We start from the raw sequence: 23,576 nt of genomic DNA, 5'->3' as shown, positions 1-23,576 counted from the left end.
TGGAATCTAATTACAACATCCCTAAACCAGCTGTCTCCTAGATTTCCTGTCACAGACTACACATGTTCAGACAACAACCTGGAATCCCTTCCAAGATGGAGCTCTATATATCTGTCTGCCTCATATTTTCATTTTACAAACAGTCCTTATTTTTTATATAATGTCATTAACTCAAGATGGGTATTCCCATATTAATTTGAAATCCAAGGAGACCATCTAAGTTGTTGGTTGAAGACCTTTCCTTGAGGATATGACCATTTGCTGTTTGCCCTGCAGCTTACCCTATTGTCTCAAAGCCACAGTAATATGCATATACATAGTTTTATGGCTGTTTCCTTGGGGAACTTCTTAATTCTAAATAGTTTTAATCTGGGAGTGGACCTCCTTGTAAAATAAGTGTGTTAAGTGTATCAATAACATAATCCAATATAAATTAAACTAGCATTCCTTCCAGGCCAAATCAAAGCCCCTAAGATACTACAGTAACTTTTAACATAGACAACATTTCTTGTGCTTTTACAGTAGAAGCTGTACTAGTCTGAAATAAATTGGAAGTCCCAAATTAATAAGCTTGAATTTAGATAGTTAAAACTTCTTTGATATCATCCTTCCCCACCCCCATCAATATTTCCTGGATTTGAATAACAGTTGGCGATGCACAACTGAACATATTAGTTTAAAAAATACTACAAATGCTGAAAATCTGAAATAAAAACAGAAAATGCTGGAGATACTCAGCAGGCCTGGCAGCATCTGTAGAGAGAGAGAGAGAAAAATAAACATTTCAGGTCTGTGATCTTTCATCAGAACTGGGAAGTTAGAAATGTTTAAATGTTAAATTAGATTTTAAATTGATTAAATGGGGAAGTGTGGGAAAAAGAACAAGGAAGGTCTATGATAAAAGTGGAAGGGGAGAGACATTAAATAACAAAAAAATTGGTGGAGCGAAGCCAATGAGGAGTAGTAATGGGACAAGTAAAGGAACAAAAGGTATGTCCAGAGGAGGTGTGACGGCAGAATAACAAACAGCTGCCATCCAAAAGTAAAAATGAGAAAAACAAGATTCATCAAAACATGCAAAGTAAAAGTAAATGGGGAGCAGATTAGCCTGAAAGTGTCGAACTCAATGTGCCATCCAAAAGGCCACAAACACTTCATCCAAGTGAAATGGTTATTTGCGTGTCCTTTCAATTTAGTATAATGCATTCTCTGTTCACAATGTGGCCTCCTTTAATTGGGGAGACCAAATGCAGATTGGGTGACTCTTTAGGGAAACCTACGTTCTGTCCCCAAGCATGACCCTGAGCTTCCTGTGGCGCCTCCGTTTTAATTCTCCACTTTATTCTCACACTGACATCTCTGTCCTCGGCCTACTGCAGTCTTCCAATAAAGCTCAATGCAAGGTCAAAGAACAGCATCCCTCTCTTTTGATTAGGTACATTACAGCCTTCTGGACTCAACATAGAGTTCAACAATTTTTGTTGAACTCTATTATTCCCGGAATATTACATCGGCTTTACTGTTTTTGCATCCGGGCTGTTCGTTATTCAGCTGTTCATGTCTCTGGACACGTCATTTTTTTTCTATACTTGTCCCATTACTACCCCTCCAGCTCTGCCCCACCATTCTTTCGTTGTTTAATGTTCCCCGTCTACTGCTCAATCACGTATCTTTTTTGTTCTTTTATCACCCTTTCCCATTTGGTATGTTTAAACCCTATTTCATTTCTAACTTTTCCTTGGTTCTGATGAAAGACCACAGACCTGACATGTTAACTCTGTTTCTCTCTCTACAGATGTTGTCTGACCAACTGAGTATTTCTAGCATCTAGCATTTTCTGTTTCTGAACATTAGTTGAATTATTCAGAAGCAGTTTGTCTCTCCATCCCCAAACTTTGCAGTTTCTGCGTAACATTTGTATGCAGCCAAGATTCTGACTGGAGATTTTTTTAAGCCCCTTATGATCTAGTGACTCAATTAAAGGGCTCCTTTTACAAAGCAGGAATAAGACTGCTTTCATTTTTCAGACATGTGATCTCTCCCAAATTAGATCCGAGACCAAAAATAATCAGTGGCTTGTGAATACCTGGAGACTCTTCCATAAAACGTGGAGGTTAGAGCAATTGAAAATTTCAAACAGAGGTGTTTGTTAGATAAGGCTATTAAAGATTATGGAACCTAGTGCAAGTAGATGGCAGTTAAAATACAGATCAGCAGTGATCTGAATGAATGGAATACACCTGTTCCTATAAATCATTCTAAATTGATATTTGTCACTCTTTAATTAGAGGAAAAGAAACATATAATCAGTTTCCAAAATGTAAAATTAATCAAAAATTGATTAAATTTCATTAGTACTAAAGGCTTGGGAAAGCTGGTAGGATTACATCAGACTATTCTGCCAGATCTCTGTGCAGTCATGGACCAAGGAGTTTTGCATCGCACAGCCTTCCTCCATCTGGTCACATCGCTTCTTTAGCTCAAGATACATATGTGGAGAGTGCTGACATCACTTTCACATTGCTGAAGAATTGTAGGTGCCATCAGCAATATACCATGAACATCTGCATTCTCTGTGATGGCTCAGGCCAGCATGTGAGTTTAAAAAAAAAAGTCAAGGCATTCTTAGCATACTGGGATAAATCAATTAAGTGAACATTCAACTGTACGAAACTGTTGGGCATATATTTATCTTGTCTCTTCACATAAAATTGTAGATTCCCACTCATTTTCTCTCCAATGCAAACCTTAAAATCTAAGACGACCACTTATACTGAAGTACACGCAATCTTTCTCAGTCCTTTTACTGATCAATGCAAAGCTATAATCACTGCATCCTCAGGCTGTTGCCTGTGCACTGAAATACTCACCGCAGCTCTCGCAACATAATTTTATTATTGAAGACCTGTGGCCACCAATTTGACTCTTATCATTAAGTCTTGGTTGGCAGCCAAACTCGCTATACTAGGTTAGAAACTGGTTCTTTGCCCTGTGTCATATTAGCATAGGACCACCTTTGAAATTATACAGATGCTGCATTGCACTTATCAGTGTTAAATAGATTACTAATCCTTGACAATGGAAAAACCTTCCTGTTTAAATTTTCATAACTGCAACTAAATTAGGAACATAAGAACAGGAGTAGGCCATTCAGCCTGTCAAGCCTGCTCCGCCATTCAGTTAGATCAAGATTGATCATCTACCTCAGCACCACTTTCCTATCGCCATATCCCTTGATGTCATTAGTCTCCATTCTGTCTAGAACATGTTCAATGATTGAACTTCCACTGCCCTTTGGGGTAGAGAATGCTAAAGATTTGCCACCCTCTGAAGAAATTCCTGCTCATCTCCAGTCTTATCCTGAGATTATGTGCCCTGGTTTTAGACTCACCAGAAGGATCATCTGCATCCACCCTGCCACACTCTTTAAGAATTTTCTAAGTTTCATTGAGCTCACCCATGATTCTTCAAAACTCTAGGAAATAGAGACCCAGCCTCCTCAATCTCTCCTCATAAGACAATCCTGCCATCCCAGGGATTAATCTAGTGGATCTCTGTTGCACTTCCTCTATGGCAAGTATATCCCTCCTTAGTTAAGGGGCCCAAAACTGTATACAGTATTCCAGCTGTGGTCTCACCAAGGCGCAACATCTTTACTCCTGTACTCAAGTCCCCTTGCAATGAAGGCCAACACACTATTTGTCTTCCTGATAGCATGCAGGTGCAGCAAGCAAACTTTTACTCGTGAACAAAGATGTCCAGGTCCCTTTGGCCACCTACACTTCTGACCCCTCTCCATTAATAGTCTGCCTTTTGGTTTTTTTTCTAACAAAGTAAATGTGAGGTTATTCATGCATGTTATATTCCATCTGCCGTGTTCTAACCCATTCACTTAGCCTGTCCAGCTCCCCTTGAAGTCTCCCTATATCATCCTTACAACTTGCATTCCCACTCAGTTTGGCGCATAACCACTATTTAACCCCGATGGACATCTGAGAACACCTTTCCTTCAGAGACAATGCCCTAAAAGTTAATTAACCTTTATCTGCTATAATGTAATGTATGTTTGCTTTGTAATACAAGGACAGTTGACAGAAAATCAGCATTAATCCTGTACTAACTATTAAGACTATAGAAGTTTAAAAATTCCATGCAAACAAAGGAGGTGCACTTTTGATATAGTGACACCACCTCACTGACGTTTTGGGTAAAGTGGGGAATAGGTTTTGGTTCATAAAAGATGTGCTGCTTCTCTGCTGTTATTAATTTCTTGCTTGCACAGATAAAAATAATTCCCAGAGAATGAATAGCGAAGTAACCATAGCAGAGCAAACCTGCTCTGTGAATTTTTCTGGTCAAGGTATGCAGTGAGTTAGGTCTGTTAGACCCCATAGGTTCTTAACTTAAAATATCATGAGCTGCATTTTATTTGAATCTGTAGTCTTGCCAATCAGAAAGATAAGCCAGATATTCCCCTCCTGCATCTGCCTGGAATTGGCTTGGGAGTATGTAAAGTGAGGCCCATGGAGCCAGATTTTTAAGCTTGCCCTCCATTCCAGACCCACGCTATCATCCCCTAGTTGGGAAACGTGTTGGTTCACAACCTCACGTGCAGATGCTGTGACATTGGGGTCACATTATAAAGTTTTTCTATTCATGGTATGTGGGTGTTGCTGGCAAGGCCAGCATTTGTTGCCCATCCCTAATTGCTCTTTGAAATGACCTAGCAAGGTCATTTCAGAGGGCATTTGAGTCAACCACATTGCTGTGGGTCTAGAATCACATGTAGGCCAAACTAGGTAAAGATGGCAGGTTTCCTTCCCTAAAGGACATTAGTGAACCAGATGGGTTTTTGCAACAATCGATAATAGTTTCATGGTCACCAGTACTGAGACTAGCTTTATATCCCAGATTTATTACCTGAATTCAAATTCTGCCAGCTGCTGTGGAGCAATTCAAACCCATGATCCCAGAGCATTAGCCTGAGTTCAGAGACATTACCATTATGCCACCATCTCCATCTTTCCCCGGGGGAAATTTGAATTTCATCCCCCATGGTATTTTCAGGAGGGATTTGGAAGTGTTATGGCAGAGTGGATGGTAAATACCAAACTGCTCAAATCCCAGAGGGAAACTTGAAACAACTGCCATAATTGTTTTGTAATTTGTATATTTGTTTCAAGATGCATGCCTTGAATTCAGTAGTAATAAGTCTACCAAGTCTTAGAATTTTTTACAAAACTAAATTAAAAGTTTATTAATGAAAGAAATAATTTTAAGCATATACATAGGTCTACAAATTACTACTATGATAACTCCTAGCTCCCCTAATTAATCTGGCTCCCAGTTACTCCCCCGTTAAGGCAACAATAAGAACAAAATAGATTTTAACAGACCCATGCAAAGCACTTAGTACCCTGGACAGTGATATTCACAGTGAATTCTCTTAGCTTCAGTTCATATAGGCAGCAGCTTGATACAAAGAGGCTGGAGGCTTCTCACACTTGTGTAAGAAGAAGGCATTCTAAGATCCAACATAGCCTTCTTTCCTACATACATATTTTCCCTTTTGAATGCAAATTTCATTGTTTCAACATGTCCCTTTCTAATAATCTTTCATAGTACCAGTTTTATCAGTAAGCTTTGGGAAAAATAGGCACACTGTTTGGCTTCTTCTGGCTAAGTGTAACATTTCACCCACTCCTTTGAAGTTCAAACTACCCTGGCTTATCTTAAAAATGCGAATTTTCCTTTGCATCCCACATTAAAACTTCAGCCATGTTTACTTATTTAGCATTTCAAGCCTAGCTTCTCTTCTGATGCATCAAAGCCTTCAGACCAGCTGTCTTTAATTCAATAAAAGCACACACCTGCCCACCGCCCCACCTCTACGTTACAATAAACCCCAACAATATTATGAAAATTATATTTTCATGACAGGAAGCTTGTGGGAACCCTACCAGGTAAATCAGTTCATGAACTTTGGGGGAAACCTGCTGAGGAGTCAGGAACCTTTTGACAGGCAAGCTTAAAAGGCCTTGCCAATGCCTCTTCACATTCCCTCTGTCGCCACCCCCCAGCCACCCTATACATCCTCCATGCCCACTCTTGTAGTATCTACTATGTACAGAATCAGTGAGTCATATAGTAAGTGAGGAGCCTTTGAAATGCTCCTGTTACAGATAAAATAAACAAACATGCTTTTTGAAAGTGTCGTTTGGGGGTGGGGGGAAAAACTGTTCATCTTACTACCTCAAAAGCGCCATTCGAACACAGCTATTCATAGTATCAATAAATAAAGCTTTAATCCTCTTAATCTTTCCAAACAAACAGAAATTTAAAAAAACAGATCAAATAACTTATTACAAATAACTTAATAGAACCTCAAAGCTGCCAATCAAACAAAGCCCCCTTTTTAATCTGTATAAACAGACCCCTGCTGAGCTGAGTCCATTATCCATTCATGGAGCTCGGCCAAGCATTTGTGAGACCATCTGGTGGGATAAAAAAAGTCTGGCCATCTGTTCAAACTGCTTCTGATACAGTTGCTAGATGGCCTCGTTATGAAGGCTTGATTGAGCTCCAAGAATAGCTAATAGACTCATCTCAGGAAGGACCAGTTTGCACAGCTTGAAAGGGAGTGTTTGATTGCCAGCTTTGAGCTTGTGGTAAGTTATTTGTGGTATTTCAATGGCTGTCGGTTCATTTGAATAATAAGACAATTAAAACTTTATTTATTGATACTATGAATGGCTGTGGTTGATTGACACTTAAAGATGAGCAGTTTTTTTTCAAAGGAGATTTTCAGAACCTGTTTATTGCGTCAGTTTCAAAGACCCACCAATGGCTTATTCATTCTGTACATAGTGTATATTGGAACTGTGGGTATGGAGGATGCATGGGGGCAATGAAAGGGTCATGGCGAGGGTGGGGGGTGTCTGAGGGCTTAGAGGGCCTAACAGCTATGTGCGAGACTGGGCTGAAGTGCTAGTTAACAGGGGGTCCTTCTAATCTGTTAGCTTTGCTATTCACCCACCTTCATTCCCACTTCTGCCCTAGCCCACCTCGGGAGGTGGCAGGCTGACCCTAGCCCGTACCTAACATCTAGAGATCAAAATACCGGTTGAGTGGGCTGACTTTTAGAAGTCAGGGCTGTGACGTTGGGAAATGGCCTGACTCATGGTTCCTGAACTGAAGGTGACAATCAGGCTAAAGATGTCAAATGTACAATTGATTAGAACTCCTGAATCAAAACTTGTAGATTCAAGCCTCGCTCCAGATCTTGAGTGCAAAATTATTGCTGAAACTTCATTTGCAGTACTGTGAGCTGTATTTTCAGATGTTATCTTTCCAATAAGATTTTAAATCAAAGCTCTCTACTTCTGAAAGTGAGCTTGCAAGATGCTTTTGCACCATTTGAAGGTGTCCTGAGAGATCTTTGCATTATGGCCACTATTCTTTCAGTATCAAGTACTACCAAAACAATTTGGTTGTTTGTGGGCCCTTCAAGTGCACATTAGTTTATAGTATTTGCTTAAGTGATTATAGTAAGACTTTTTTTATTTGTGGAATGCTTTGGGACATTCTGAGGGCAGGTTCTTTCTTAAACTTGGATCTGAAGGTTTTCTCTCGGATTGAAGTTTTGCTTTACCATGTATCTCAAATGTTTCTTGGCAGTGGTATTGCTTCAGCAAAGGCTGAAGTATGTAAACTAGCTTGAATAATCCTCTGTTTCTTTAATCTTAATTTTCAACTGTCTTCAAAATTTTAATTCTTTTTGTGTTATATGTAGAAGCCATCAATTGTGTTATAAGTCATTGAAAGATTTTAGTGGTTTGTATTAATACTTAGTTTGAAATTGAGAATGTTTGTTTGTTTGTTTCAGATCATACAACATTCCAGGATGACTTAAAAACTATTCAGAGCTGGTGCTGTGTACTTCAGTATTTCATTGGTAGATTTATATTAGGTACATTTCAACAAGGCTGAGTTTATGTTCTTACTGTGTGTTTAGATTACCTAGTGTTTATTTGAAGCTTTACTGCAACACTAAAAGTTTTTATATATGTATTGGTTTTCCTGTGGTGACTCGGGCAGAAGCAGCAGTGCGGAAGTCTTGTGGGTATTTATTCTTTCTCAGCATTTCTGCTTTAATCTGGGCAAAGGGCCAGTGCGCACAAATTGGTTATCAGTAATGCATATCTCCCGTTCCTTCAGTGATCTGTAGTCTTGTCTGCCGGAAGTCGATTGGGTTTTTATTCTGAAAACGCCAGCTGTTCTTAAGCGCAAATATCCAACTTAGCTGAAGTTAAATTGGAAAGGCTATCACTCTCTCGACAAAGGTTGTCATTTAATACACATTGCTTCTATAAATAACTGTAAAAATGTTAGCTTCAGGCCCTGATTTTACCAAACTGTTTAAACATAGGAGAATTCTTGTATGCAGCAGAATTTCATTTCACTGTCAGACTTGGGTATCAGCAAACAGGTGCAAAGTTAATATTTTTGAGGAAAGAAATATGGGTTTATGTTTTATTATATTGATCACTTAAACTTGTGAAATAATGTAATTTTTAGTGTGATGTAAATATTATTGGGTAAATTTTGAGTGTAATCCAAGGTTCTATTATTTTCTTTTTTGTCCTTTTTTTTCAGTTTATAAATAATTTGTCATGTAACTTTCTGCAGTTAACACTAACACTGTCCTCTGCAAAATATTGAATTGTGTGTTACCATGTTCTAGAAAAAGTATATGCTTGTAATACTTTAAGAATCATATACTGATTGCTTCCCTCTCATGTATTACTTTCTGGGAAGAATTGGGTGCCTGCCTTCCTGTTGAGCTGCCTTGGCTCCTAAGTCAAAAATACATTTTTTAAACCCAATTTTATATGTCTGCAATTTTATGAAGTAGGTAAAATGAAATTTATGAAGTAGTTAAAATGAAGTAATCTTTAGCTAGTTGTTCACCTTTTTATTGTGTGACTTTTCCTCATGATCATTAAGCTCATTAGAGAAGGGCAAAGCTGTGAAGAGATTTAAACATGGGGATGAGAATTTTAAATTAGAAGTGTTGGTTAGCCAGGAGTCATTGTAGTTCAGCGAGCAAAAGTGCGATGGGTGAAAGAGACTTGGTGTGAGCTTGGATCATTTCCAATTTATGGAGGATGGGAGGCCAGTCAGACTTTACACTGGTGCAGTTGTATCTCAAAGCATGGGATGACGATTTCGGCAGCAGGGTGGACTCAGATCTTTGACACCTAGAATCAATCATGTGGTTCTTCATTGCACTACATCCAGTCCTTGACTATCTCGCTAACGAGGCCAGGATGCTGAGGATTATTCTGACCTGTGTCCTATAAAGTTTGGTTATGATTTTCTATGACATGTCGTCTAATATTTTATCAATGTAGTTAAACTGTCTATTGTCTTTGCTGCATTACTTGAACATGTTAGCATTGAGTCATCCACTAGGAATCTCTCTCAACTTTCTATAAATAATTAAATATTGTAAGGTGGAAATAGGAAATCTTTCTGATGGAGAACATATGGGTTGGAAGTTGAGCTCTGGACATATGGGTTGGAAGTTGAGCTCTGGATCAAAGACAATGGTTTTGATCATCCCATTGTTTTCACGTCAGCTAGGGCTAGATATTGGACAATCTGACTAATAGCAGAGGCAGTGGAGAGTAGAGTGAGGTGATGGCAGTGAGAGTGCTTGGGATTCTTTAGTGTACATTCAGAACTTGGCATTGCCTCTGAATGGTGTAAACGAGGGGCATTGAGACATGAGTGGGCCAAGGAGAGTACTTTGGGAAACTTGAGGTAACAATGTAGAGACTGGAAGAGATTCTCTGACTATGACTAACTAGATAGAACCAGGTGAAGAACGGTCCCACTTAGCTCTTCAATGGAGAAGAGGTGACGGGTAGCTGGTGTGACCAACTGTGTCCAAGGCCACAGACAGGGATGAGGAGGGATATTGTGCCAGGGTAACAGTCATAGGGTATGTTAATTATGACTTTAGGGCCATTGAGTATTGTGGTATAAACCAGATTTGGGAAAAATTCAAACATGGAATTGTGGGAAAATGGGCATTAGTTTGGGAAGGCAGAATAGTACAAAGGACTGGTTGAGAAGTGGTTCATATAACTTATGTGACTCTTTCTAACTAAAAAATGGTAAGAAAAGTTTGTAGGGATGAACATGTACAGGGACTAACAGTTCCAAACAGCTTGTTGAATATTACAATATAAATCAAATGTACGTATGAATTAGGATTAGAAGTATTGTTCCTGACAATTTTGAGATGCCATAGAAGGCTATTTAGGGTAAGAACCTATCTTGCGATAGGACAATGAAGGTAAGAAGTGATTGAGGTAGTCCTGCAAAGTAAAATGTTTAGATTGTATAAAATTATTGAAATATTTTTGTTGGAATATAGTTCAATTTAAAAGGTCAAGATAAGGCTGGTTCATTTCAATATGCAGTATTGGTTATAGTTTTGAGCAGTAATCAGATGTACTTTAAAAACTATAATCTTTTACAATTGCAATATTCTGGTAGTATGTGAAAATATTTGTCAAATGTTTACAATGGTTCTATGGTGTTTACTTTTAATGAGTTCTCTAAATTGACCTCCAAATCTTGCAACATTGGTTGCTAACTAAACAACAACTCTTGATCCTTCCAATTGAGCTGAGCCATATTGACCAGGAAAGGTCCAGGCTCATTGTAGCATCTGTACTGAGTTAACAGGTCTTAACTGGGGTAGATAAACTCAGACTCAGTGCACTTGAGTTAGGGATGATAAAATTAATCCAGATTCCCACTTCTCTCTATCAAGCATTCCATGCTGTAAGGGAAATGCATGGGGATCAGATGAGGATAAGAACTGGTGAAGCTGTGATATGGCCTGTGGCTGAGTACTTGAATAATCAACCAAGGTCTGTGGATAATGGTCACTGGGAAGAGATATCAGAGAGGAGGGACATCAAGAGAAAGAGCTTTTTTTTTGCTGAAAGGTTGGGAGAGCATTTAGGATTGAAATTCAGACAGTTCTAAACTTCAATTTGATATCGTCTAATTTAGCCTCCTCCCTGTTTTTTATCCTTAAGCTACTGTTTCGCTTATTTTTCAGAAGAATTTTCCTACCTTGCTAAACACAGCTTTACATTATTTTTTCTTCCAGACATTATCGTCAGCCGTTGTTCAAGTATTTGCAGCAGAGCGCAGTTCTCATTGGACAAAAAAATGCTGCGGAGTTGCCTGCCTTATCAAAGACAATCCACAAAGGTCTTACTTCATCCGAGTATACGATATAAAGGTAAGGGCATTTGCGAACCATGTTGACACATAAGCTTTTAATCCTGAGATTTGAGTTCAATATCTTCTAGATGAGTGATAGAAATTTAGATATCCTTGAACTTCAGCCAAGTAAGTCATGACTCTTGGTTTGCAGATCAAAATTGCTCATAAGTCGGTGATCCCAACATGAATAAGGAAGGTCATTCAGCTATTCTCTTGTTGCAAAAAACCATGAGAGCCACTTTTCATTATCCTGTGTTTTATACATGGATTACTGTGTGAAGAATTATTACATGACAATCCTAAATTTACCTTTTACTAGTTGAATCTGTCTCTTTGTCCAGTTCTCACTATTTGAAGTAACATTCTGAAATACCATTTCCTCAACTATCTTATAAAGCTCTACGATTATTAAATGCCTCATTACCACGGTGAAAAGCCTAACCCTTTAGCCTTTCCTCATGATTCCGATCTTTTGATACCTAGAATCAGTCATATGGTTCTTCATTGCATTACATCCAGTTCTTGACTCTCACTAACGAGACCTGAATGATGAGGGTCATTCTGACCAGTGTCCTATAAAGTTTGCTTATGACTTCCTATGACATGTCTTTTAATATTTTATCCATGTAGTTAAACTGTCTATTGTCTTTGCTGTATTATTTGATCATGTTAGCATTGAGTCATCCACTAAGACTCCAAGAATCTCTCTCAACTTTCTATAAATAATTAAATATTCATGGAATGTGTATTTATCTTTATAAGTGCTTCACCTTATCTGAATTAAATTTCATCCACCATTTTTCCACTGAGCTGCTTCATCCATTTCCATCCCCATTGTATCACCTGGAAACTTGACAACTCTTACATTTAATTTTCTGAATATCCATTTATTAAAACTAGAAATAGTAGTCCTCCACTGAACCTTGATAACCCTAATCTTTATTTTCCCCTCCCCATGGTGCTGAGAGTCTTCTAAAGACTGCTTTTTGTTTTGCGCTGGTCAGCCAATTTCTCTTTTCTGCTAAAAGCAAAAAACTGCGGATGCTGGAAATTCAAAACAAAAGCAAAAATACCTGGAAAAACTCAGCAGGTCTGACAGCATTTGCGGCGAGGAACACAGTTAATTTTTCGAGTCCATATGACTCTTCACCAGAACTCTTTTGCTATTTAGCCTGAAGCCCTAATGCCAATGGCCCTTTCTGTGGAACTTTGTCAAACACCTTTTAGAAGATATACCACATTGTAGGGCTTCCCATACCCATTTGGATTGTTGGGGAAGTTAATCAAAGATCAGGCAGGACGTTTCTATGGGTTCTATGGAGCTTTTCCTTCTGAATCCCTGTTGATTCTTGTTTACTACATTGAAGATAATCCTCTGGTTTTCTCCTGATAATTGATTTCATGCTTTCATTCTATATTAAATAAAGACCAATTGTTTTGCCTTTTTTAAATATGAACTTGTATCAGCTTGTCAATCTACTACTATCTCCCTAGTGTCAAGTTATTTCACAATAGTCAGCACCTTGGATCTCGTCTCAAGTACCTCAAATTAGTGTTGGATAAACGTCAATCTTTAGGGATTTGTTTTGAGTCCTCCTAGCCTATTTTGGATTTACATCTTATTTGTATCAAAATCTGATTTTAATCAAGTTATTTATTTGGGGAGGGCATGTCCTCCCTTATGAATACTTAGATATTCATTCTTTTGTATTGTTATTTATTCTTTTGTATTTTACTTCATTTGCATCTTTTCAGATTTTCAACTCTGACTGCCCTCTTACTTTAGCATTGAGAATTGTTTAGCCTGTTTTGCCTCTGCTGCTTTGCTTTCCCCCAAAATATACCTCTGGTCTTCTGGGCACCCTTGTAGCACCATTCTGTTTTTCTTTATCTGAATGAACTCCTTCCTTTCTGCTGGATTTGTAGAGGTCATTCTCCCTCTTCACTGCTTTTAAATTTTATTCATTTAGGCTAACGCTTCTTTCTTCTGAGTTTATTAGTTTAGATGTACTTATTTTGTATGCATAACATACACTTATTAGTTTTTCCCTTATTTTAAATTGTTATTTCTGACCCCGGTCTTTGATATCTCACGTCTCTTCCCAATGAAAGATGGCCATCGATACCCCCTCTGCGTATGCACATTGGTCAATGCTCGCGTAAAAGCCAATGATGTCACTCGCTGCGCCCATCTCATTACTTGAAGAGTGTATGCATTTGATTTATTTAACTGCAGCAAGCCAATAATGTTGCGCAGATTGTTAACATTGAGACCCTGGGAGAAACAGCAACTAGGAATTATTTACTTAAAGATGCTGCTTTAGGCATGGTGTTATCCGCACATCTTTCCCTGTACATTTCCAGTGTTTATGCAACATATAGTCTGCAACCTTAATTGCAGAGCTGATTCTGACCTGGCAGAACCTGGTTTTATTGCCCTGCTGCCAGGGATGGGGAATACTAGTTAAAGAAGCAGAAGTTGTAAAATACTGCCCTACAACTCCAGTAACTGTTTGCTAAATATCTCTGCTCCTGACCACTGCCTACATTGTCGTGCACAATAATGTAACGGAGTAAAACACCAGAACTGCACATGCATGACGTTGGCAACAAACGTAGCCTTTTCCAAACTTGCTCATGTAGTGCTTGTTATCCCTCAGGTGCTATGACTTCAATTTGCTATAAGCTTTCTACGTCATTGGTGAATGCAGGTCAACATGAGTACTGTCTCATGTGACTTTCTTGACAAACAGGAGTATGAAACGTTCATGCATTATGTTTATTTGCTAACTCTGAATTACTTCCATCTTCCATTAAAGCAACTGACGTTCCTGTTCCCCTGTATCCTTTTCTTTCCATAGAGCAAATTGCTTCTTTTTATGCTGACCTGGAGCATAATCTAAATGTAAGCTTGAGCTTTTTTTCCTTTTATTTGCGATATCTCAAAATAGGAGTTCACTTTGTAGTTAGCCACCTCCCACAGGATCAACTTCACTTACCTTCAAAGAGTCCCTGACTACACATCACCTTGTCTGTCCACTGTCATTTCTTGAATACTCTATACTCGTGAATATTAAACTCATTTCATCATGTTTCAGTTCCCATTACATCATATTTCATAATTGCTCCAATGCTTCCAGTTCTGCCATCTTATTTCTGACCCTTCTTGCACCTTAGTACTGATTTGCTTCCTTTTATACCTCTGTTTACATTTTTTGGTCTCTGTTTTATCTGCGTCTGTCTCTGGGTTTCATTGTCTTCATCCACTTGTTCTACCCTGCAATCCATCCGTCTGGAATTCAGTTTCCTCTTCAGATCGGTGTTCTAAAGTCACTTCATTTCTTCTTGGTTTTGGTGAATCTCATCCTAATTAGCTGTTGTGAAAATTGAAAAGTTGCCCAGGTTGGAGCTGTTGTGGGGACAGAGAAGAAATGAATCAGATTGTACACAAAGGAGAAAAAAGGTTTTGTATGCATGCTAATATAAGCCATGATGCTGGCTACTTAGTAGAAGTTTGCATAAGATTGTTTCTGGGGGAATGCTATTTTTCACCTTTCATGCTCCCAAAAATTTGCTAAATTGAACCTTGTTCTACCTTTGCAATGGATTGGCCTTATTTCCTTCCTACCCAAGTGAAGACTCTTGTTTGCTTCAGACCACAAGTTGTACAGGTGAATTCAGTGGTAATGTTTCCATAAAGAGTAAGCTTGCCCTCCAGGTTCATGCAGCATCACAGTCACAGAAACATCAATGCTATTTTATACTTGCAAAATTTTCAATTGATCAAGATCACAATCTTAGTTGACATCAAATGTTGCTGAGCATGAATGTATGAAACCAGTGTGGGCTAGAAATCGGCTCCATTTTAAGCACTATTTTCAAACCAATTTTTTACTTATGAAATAAGATCCAATGCCTTTGTACTTGCACTTTATCTGATCTAAGCTAATGGGTGCCAACAGTGCCATTACTGAAACTTTCTTCAGTTGTGTATAAAACTACTTTAGGTGCTGTGCTCTTAAACATTGATTTATTTCCAATAAGCCTCTTGTGTGACAAACATTCTCTGCTTGCAAGTAAATGCTACCAACTGCTCAGTGCATGAATGAGAGATATTAGCCGTCTGAGCAATTGACTGAATGTTTGGTTTGTACGTGTACAATACAATGAAATCTCTTCAGTCTCTTTGCTACTGCATGTGCCAATATGGATCTGAGGGTTCCCATCACCTACTGCAGTAATGCACTTCAGAGTTTAAAACTATCTGAATGACGGGAGCAAAAACCCAAAATATCAAACTTTGCTCCTCCGTTTCTCTGCATACCCATAATTTGGTCATCATGGCACACTCCTTGGTATCTTTTCCCTTCCACCAATGACCCACAAAAAAAAATCAGAAATGTGCTAATGTGTTCAGTCTGTGCCTCTGCTCAGTTTTTTTTTCAATTTCCTACCAAAAACCTTCCTGCCCATCTCTCTTGGTATTGCCACTGAGTCTTAATTCTACTGTACACTGAATTGTTCAATTAAACAAATGCACATTAAACTAACTATCTAATTTGTACAAAATTTCTGAAGAAATTTGAAGTAATTTTGCAATGAGGGCAGAAGGGGAAGGGTGTCTGCAGCACAAAGTGATGGCCACATTAAAACAAAAAATCTTGGAAACAGGCAGTAGGTCAGGGACAATCTGTTGAGAGAAATGGAGCTAGTACTTTAGTTCTGATGAAACGTCATTAAACTGCAGCATTAACTCTGTTTTTCTCTGCACAGATGCACTGAGTGTTTTCAGCAGATTTTGTTTATTTCAGATTCCTAGCAGCCACAGTATTTTGCTTTTTTAGAAAATATACCAACTTTATTAGCATTTACCATCTTTGATTCATGCTAACTTGGATTTAAGGGTATAAAAGTGACAAAGCTTCAGATATCCAGAGGAAATTTTCAATTAACCAATGAGTTCTTGTTCTCAAATTAACATTTAAACAATTTTTGTTTCTATCATAGGATGGGAGACTAATGTGGGAGCAGGAAATGTACAACAATTTTGTTTACAATCAGTCTCGATTATACTTTCATACTTTTATCGGTGATGTAAGTTATTTTATTGTTTTACTATGTGGTCTTGTGACATTATGCTTTAAAAAGTAATTCAATGGTCATGTAAAATTTTGTGCGATGAAGGATGAATATTCTAAGTTTTTCTGCTGTAACCAAAGTTTCTCAGCTGATCAGAATGTGTGAGTAAACTGTGTTGGCAGGGTTAAGAGGAATACAATACTTCAAAAATAGGATATCACCTGTTATCACTGAATCATGACTGACATTGATATTAGTTGATTACCATGAATTTCCTCACTGGGAATAAAATTTTATGTCTCTCCCTATAACTGTCTAATCAGCATCCATCATCTTCCAGCATTATCGATCTTCTACTCTTAGTATTTTATATTGACTTTGCATCTTCCTTTCTGTAAGTCTTCACATTGTTTTTACATCCAATGAGGAGCTGGAAGCACACTGAAGGATGTGCCACTTAATTGCAGAAATAGCCCCTGTAGAATTGAAACCACTACTTGGATCTGTAAAACCCTGTAATTCCAAAAAGAGTCTGACTACAACAGAAACACTTGGTCATATGACGGGCTTGGAAGCTCTCTCTCAGGCTAACTAGTTGGCATCTCTCCTTCCTACCTAGAGAATTGATTGTTCCTTTTATAGATTATTTTCTTTAAAGGATTATGAGGGTTTGTAGCGCCATGTCCATGCTGATCTTCCCATTGAGTCATGATGCCTGCCACACTTAACTAAACAAGTAAGTTCAAAATGGTTATCTAAAGCCAAACAGCGATTGATATCTCCCCCAACCACAGCAACAGGCACAGGAAGATTGGATCAAGAGTAAGCCTTTCAGCCCCTTGAGCCTGTTCCAGTATTCAGTTAGGTCATTTCTGATCTGTACCTCAACTCCATTTACCTGCTTTTGTTCCATATCCCTTCATACCGTTACCTAACAAATCGATTGATTGCAGTTGGGAAAATATCAGTTAACTTGGCTCCCACAACCTTCTGGGAAAAGAGTTCCAGATTTTTACTGGATCTTTATGTGAAAGGTGCTTCTTAATTTCACTCCTAAATGGCCTAGATCTAATTTTAAGATTGTGTTCTTGTTCTGGATTCCTCCACCAAATAAAATTCTCCTGTCTTCAGAATTAATCCCTCTTAAACCCTACACTGTTTCTCCTCCAAGACAGTATACCTTCTGCAGTTTGGTAGGTAAAACTTCATGGGATCAAGGCAAGGCTCTGTACAACTGAAACAACATTTCTTCAGTTTTGAATTCCAAGCCACTTGAGATAGACGCCAACATTCCAGTAGCCTTTTTGATTACTTTTTGTATTTGCTTTTAATGATCTGTCTATGTGGAAACGCACACATCTTGGCTGTTCCACAGCTTCTAGCCTTTTACATTCAAGAAAATATTTGATCTGACTTTCTCTGTTCCAAAGTGGATGTCCTCACACTTTCCCACATTAAACTCCATCTATTGTAGTTTTGTCCACTCACTTAGTTTGTCTCTGTTGCATTAAAATTTCCTGCTCTCGTCCATTCAACTTTGTAGCTAAACTTAGGGTCATCTGCGGGCCTACAACTCTCTCTCTTCATCTAAGCCATTAATATTTGGTGAAAAGCTGAGGCCCCAATGGGAATGGGACATTGTGGCCCACAGCTTCTTGCTGATATGGTACTAAGTTTTGACCAGAGAGGCAGCAAATGAGGCTGTATGTTGGCAGGGTGTGGATTCCCTGCAAGCAGTGTACTTAAGTCAAAATTAATAATTTTTTTTTTTTGTTTAAAGATGCTTTATAATTTAAATTTGGAAGCAGGTATGCCTCGTCAGTTAGCAATTGCCTAGCCCAGCATCTTTGCCTATTATAATGCTGGGCAGATTGTTTTGAACCAAGGGAAAAACTTGGGAGACCACCAAATGGATTCTGAGGCTTTATAGATGGAATGCATTAAACTGTAAAGCATTGGCGAAGTGAGACAGTTCTGCGCTTGCAAGTTTTACTCATTCAAAAAATAGAAGAAAATGTCATGGAATCACAGAAGGTTACAACACAGAAGGAATTAATTCAGCCCATTGTCTGTGCTGACTTTCTGAAGGAGCATTTCACTTCATGCCATTCCCCTGCCTTCTCCCTGTAACCTTGCACCTTGTTCCTTTTCAAATAATCCACTTCCCATTTTGAAAGTCTCAATTGAACCTGCCTCAACCACACTCACTCCCAGGCAGTGCATTCCAGATCCTAACTACTCGTTGCGTGGAAAGGTTTTTCCATGTCACCACTGCTTCTTTTGCCAGCTACCTTTAAACCTGTGCCCTCTGGTTCTCAATCATTCCACCAATGGTTTCTCCCTAACTACTCAGTCCAGACCCCCCTCAATTTTGACTGCCTCTATCAAATCTCTCAGACTTCCATGAGGAAAACAATCCCAACTTCTCCAATCTGTCTAGGTAACTGTAGTTCCTCATCCTTGGGACCATTCTCATGAATCTGTTCTGCACTCTATAATGCCTTCGCATCCTGCCTAATGTGTGGCAATGAGAACTGGACACGATACTCCAGTTGAGGCCAAACCAGTGTTTTAAATAAGTTTAACATGACTTCCTTGGATTTGTACTCTATACCCTTATTAATAAAGCCTAGAATGTTGTATGCTTTATTAACTGCTCTCTCAACCTGTCCTGCCACCTTCAATGATTTTGTACATACGTACACCCAGGTCCCTCTGTGCCTGCATCCCATTTAGAATTATGCCTTTTGTTTTATATTGTGTCTCAATGTTCTTGCTACCAAAATGAGTCACTTCACACTTCTCTGCATTCAATTTCGGCTGCCACTTCTCTGTCCATTCCACCAACCTGTGTATGTCCGTTTTGAAGTTCTACATTATCCTCCTTACAGTTCACAATACTTAAATTTTGTATTGTATGCAATTTTTAAAATGATGCCCTGTACACCAGTGAATGCCTTTTGGAAGTCCACATACACCACGTCAACAGCATTACTCTCATCAATTTTTTCTGTTACTTCATTTAAAAACCTGAGCATGTTAGTTAAACACAATTTGCCCTTCACAAATCCGTGCTGGCTTTCCTTAAGTTGCATTTGCCCAGGTGATTATTTCATCATGACCTGGGTAATAGTATCTTCCTTGATAAAGACAGATGCAAAGTACTAATTTTAATACCCAAAACATGTCCCCGGTCTCCATGTGTGAATCCCCTTTTTGGTCCCTGATTGGTCCCACTCCAACTCTTGCCGCCTTTTTACTAATTATATGCTGATAGAATTTAGGATTCCCTTTTTATGTTACTTGCCAGTCTCTTTACATACACTTTGCTTCTCTTTTTCAATTTCCCTCTGAACCATCTACATTCAGCCCGGTCCTTAGTTGTATTATCCACTTGGCATGTCATAAGCTTTTTTCTTATCTTAATTTCTAGCTTATTGCCATCCAGAGAGCTCTGGATTTGTTTGCCCTGTATGCACTCTAGGAACTCTTGACCCCTCTGCCCTTTTATGCTATGAATATCTCAATCTATATTTGAACAATTAAAGTTCCCCATTATAACTACACTATAATTCTTGCATCCATCTTAAATTCCATACAGATTTGTTCTTCCACATCTTTCCCACTTGATGGTGGCCTACATTTGAGCAAGCTCCTTAACTCTAGCCAAATAGATTCTGTCCGTGACCCCTCTGGGATATTCTCTGGCTCACTCCCTCTGTGTGGCTCTCTCTCCCTCTGTGTGGCTCTCTCTCCCTCTGTGTGGCTCTCTCTCCCTCTGTGTGGCTCTCTCTCCCTCTGTGTGGCTCTCTCTCCCTCTGTGTGGCTCTCTCTCCCTCTGTGTGGCTCTCTCTCCCTCTGTGTGGCTCTCTCTCCCTCTGTGTGGCTCTCTCTCCCTCTGTGTGGCTCTCTCTCCCTCTGTGTGGCTCTCTCTCCCTCTGTGTGGCTCTCTCTCCCTCTGTGTGGCTCTCTCTCCCTCTGTGTGGCTCTCTCTCCCTCTGTGTGGCTCTCTCTCCCTCTGTGTGGCTCTCTCTCCCTCTGTGTGGCTCTCTCTCCCTCTGTGTGGCTCTCTCTCCCTCTGTGTGGCTCTCTCTCCCTCTGTGTGGCTCTCTCTCCCTCTGTGTGGCTCTCTCTCCCTCTGTGTGGCTCTCTCTCCCTCTGTGTGGCTCTCTCTCCCTCTGTGTGGCTCTCTCTCCCTCTGTGTGGCTCTCTCTCCCTCTGTGTGGCTCTCTCTCCCTCTGTGTGGCTCTCTCTCCCTCTGTGTGGCTCTCTCTCCCTCTGTGTGGCTCTCTCTCTGGCTCCCTCCCTCCCTCTCTGTCTCCGTCCGTCCGTCCCTCCCCCTCCCTCCCCCTCCCTCCCTGGCTGGCTCTCTCGCTTTCTGCCCCTGGCGCACTCCTTAATCTATATCAACCACCACCCCCCCCCCCCCCCCCCCCCCCCCCCCACCTCCTCTTTATCTGTGTTTGCTGAACACTTTGTGTTCAAGAATGTTTAATACCCAGTCCCACCCTATATTCCTTTCAGCCAGGTCTTTGTTGTAGCCACAACATCATATTTTCACATGGCTATCTGTGCCTGCAGGGATCAATCTTGACGTTATTTACCATACTGCATACCCGCATACGTACACAGGAACCTTAATTTAAACTTTATTACTTTCCCCCTTACTCTGAACTCATCCAATAACTTAGTATTTCTGACTTTAGTTCTATCTGTCTCTCCTAGTATCCTGTGCACTTCAGTATTCCTCTCTAATATTAACTCCTGGTTCCCACACCTCTGCCAAGTTAGGTTAAACCCTCTCCAATAGCACTAGCAAATCGCCCTGCAAGGAACTCCTTCTCGACTGTGTTTAGATGCAAACTGCCCAGCATGTGCAAGTCTTATCTTCCCCAGAGTTGATCTCACTGTCCCATAATCTAAAACTCTCCATCCTGCACCATCTTTCCAGCCACGCATCCATCTGCTTTTATCCTCCTAATTCTATACTAATTTTGCGTGTGGTACCAGGAATAATCTGGCGGTTACTACTTTTGAGGTCTTGCTTGCCAACTTCCTACCTAGATGCCTAAATTCTGACTGCAGGACCACATCCCCCTTTCTATGTTGGTACCAATGTGGACCATGACTGCTAGCTGTTCACCCTCCCTCCCACTGCCCTCCCCCTCAGAGTGCTCTGCAGCTGTTTAGTGACATCCTTGACCCCAGCTTCAGGGAGGCAGCATACTATTGTAAGTTCACATCTGTGGCCTCAGACACTCTTGTTCCCCAACTATGTAACCTATCACTATTGCTCTACCAGTTTGTGCCCTCCTGTACGACTGAGCTTCCATGGACTTGGCTCTGACTACACTCCCCAGCTGAACCATCACTCCCATCAATATTCAGAACTGAATACTGGTTGAAGAGTGGGATGCAATCTGAACTACCTGTCTGTATCTTGGTCATCCATTCCCCTCTCCCTGCATATTCTTGAGCTGCAGGAGGACCACATTTATAAATATGCTGTCCACGAAGCGCTCAACCTCTTGGATGCACTGCACTGATGCCAGCTGCTGCTGCAGATCCAAAACCTGAAGCTCAAGTTGCTGCAACTGATGACACTTCATGCGAATACGGTTATTTAGGATGTCAGAGCTGCCCTGCCTTTCCTGTACCTAGTTAAATAATAAACCTTGCTGTTACGAATAAACCTTGCTATTTAAAGAAAAAAGATGTCACTTAAATATAGAAAGTTGAATGCTCTACTTAACTTTATTTGTTTTTAAAAAAAATTTCCAGCTGCTTCGACTAACTTCCAGATCCACCCCAGCTCCTGACCCTCTGCTTGGACAAGTCAAATATGCTCCAAAGACAAGGAAATCTAGGTTGAAGGTGGAGAGAAAATATTTGATGCTAGGGGGCAGAGTCTAAAATTTAATGGAAGACATTTCGGGAGCAAAATTGGGAATAACTACACTCCCAAGTGTGGCAGAAGTTTACAACTCTTTCGCAAACTCCATTGCTTACCAGACCAATTGTAAAATTTAAATCTGAGATTGGTAGCTTTTTTGTTAACAAAAAGTATTAATGGATAAGAGACAACAAAGTTGGGTAATGGATCAAGGGATAGGCTCAAGAGGCTAAATGGTTGTTACCTATTTCTATGGAAGAAATAGCATTATCCCTTCCCCAGCCTTGAGGGCTCATCACAAGAATAATGCCTAATTTTATTGACTGCACCATAGAGAAGAGCTATAAGTTCTACTGAAAAACAGGAGAACAATTTCTTCTGGGAGTTGTTTGCAGTACTGACTTCATTGCTCACTCAAACATTTAAATCAGTTATCTTGATGTAGGTCAGCACATAGTCTCTGCTATCTTGAAGGCTGCTAAAGTCAGATTGAGAAGTTGCATACATGATTTCTGAGCTTCTTTGATTTCAAACCTTAAACTTGCCCTTGCTCACTGGACCCATAGAAAAGGTTTTGCCAGTTTTGGAGAATATGGAGAGGGGGAACAAGTAGCTAGTGCAGGCAGTTCCTTATCCCTTTGTCCTCTACTCCTAAAAGCAAGGGAGATTTGGATCAAGGGCAAGTTCCTTGAGATTTGAAAACAAATAAACTCAGAAATTTGGAATGCAACTTCTGAGCCTGACTTTAGCAGCCTTTGAGATAGTAGAGACTACGTGCTGACCCTTATCAAGATAATCGATTTAAATGTTTCTACCTCCTACATTTAAAACAATGATTGCAAAAGTACTTTGTTTTTAAAGTGCTTTGGAATGCCCTGAGATCATGCGAGCTATATAAGTGCGAACTTTTATCTTTTCAGTAATTGTCCATTACACCACAGCAGTGATTGGGATTTATGGTCAATTTGGAAAACCTGCACATAGCATTATGATATCATGTACAAAGTTGTTCAAAGTCCTACAACTGAATCTCATCACTAATTTGGTTTGTGTATATATTCCATTAGATCAAGGACTATTTAATAAACTGACTCTCACTAAAATAAAAAGAAACACCTTGACCAGGAGGGCTGTGATTCTTGTTATTGGCACCAATATAAACAACCAATGACCGTCTCTTTTTGTGATACTTGGACACAGTTAATGGGAATCCCATGTGTTTACGTACATGTCCCACAGAATCTCCTTCTGTTTAGTGTTTAATGACATGTAGTTAGATGAAAAATTAAACAGC

General features: G+C 39.6%; 1 protein-coding gene across 2 annotated transcripts in view; it reads left to right on the top strand.

Annotated features, from left to right (window-relative positions):
- Positions 1-23,576, top strand: part of wasla (WASP like actin nucleation promoting factor a) — an 87,327-nt gene that overhangs the window by 27,036 nt on the left and 36,715 nt on the right. Inside the window, exons 2-4 of one of the 2 annotated variants that reach the window (XM_041215686.1) lie at positions 7,886-7,969; positions 11,192-11,326; positions 16,318-16,404. In XM_041215686.1, the coding sequence (XP_041071620.1) occupies positions 16,330-16,404 (75 nt within the window). In that variant the 5' untranslated portion in view covers positions 7,886-7,969; positions 11,192-11,326; positions 16,318-16,329. The remainder of the gene's footprint in view (positions 1-7,885; positions 7,970-11,191; positions 11,327-16,317; positions 16,405-23,576) is intronic. The other variant, XM_041215685.1, reaches the window with a different exon arrangement.

This window comes from Carcharodon carcharias, chromosome 21 (genome assembly GCF_017639515.1).
Source record: "Carcharodon carcharias isolate sCarCar2 chromosome 21, sCarCar2.pri, whole genome shotgun sequence".
Classification (NCBI taxonomy): domain Eukaryota; kingdom Metazoa; phylum Chordata; class Chondrichthyes; order Lamniformes; family Lamnidae; genus Carcharodon; species Carcharodon carcharias.
This window is presented reverse-complemented; position numbering and strand designations above follow the sequence as displayed.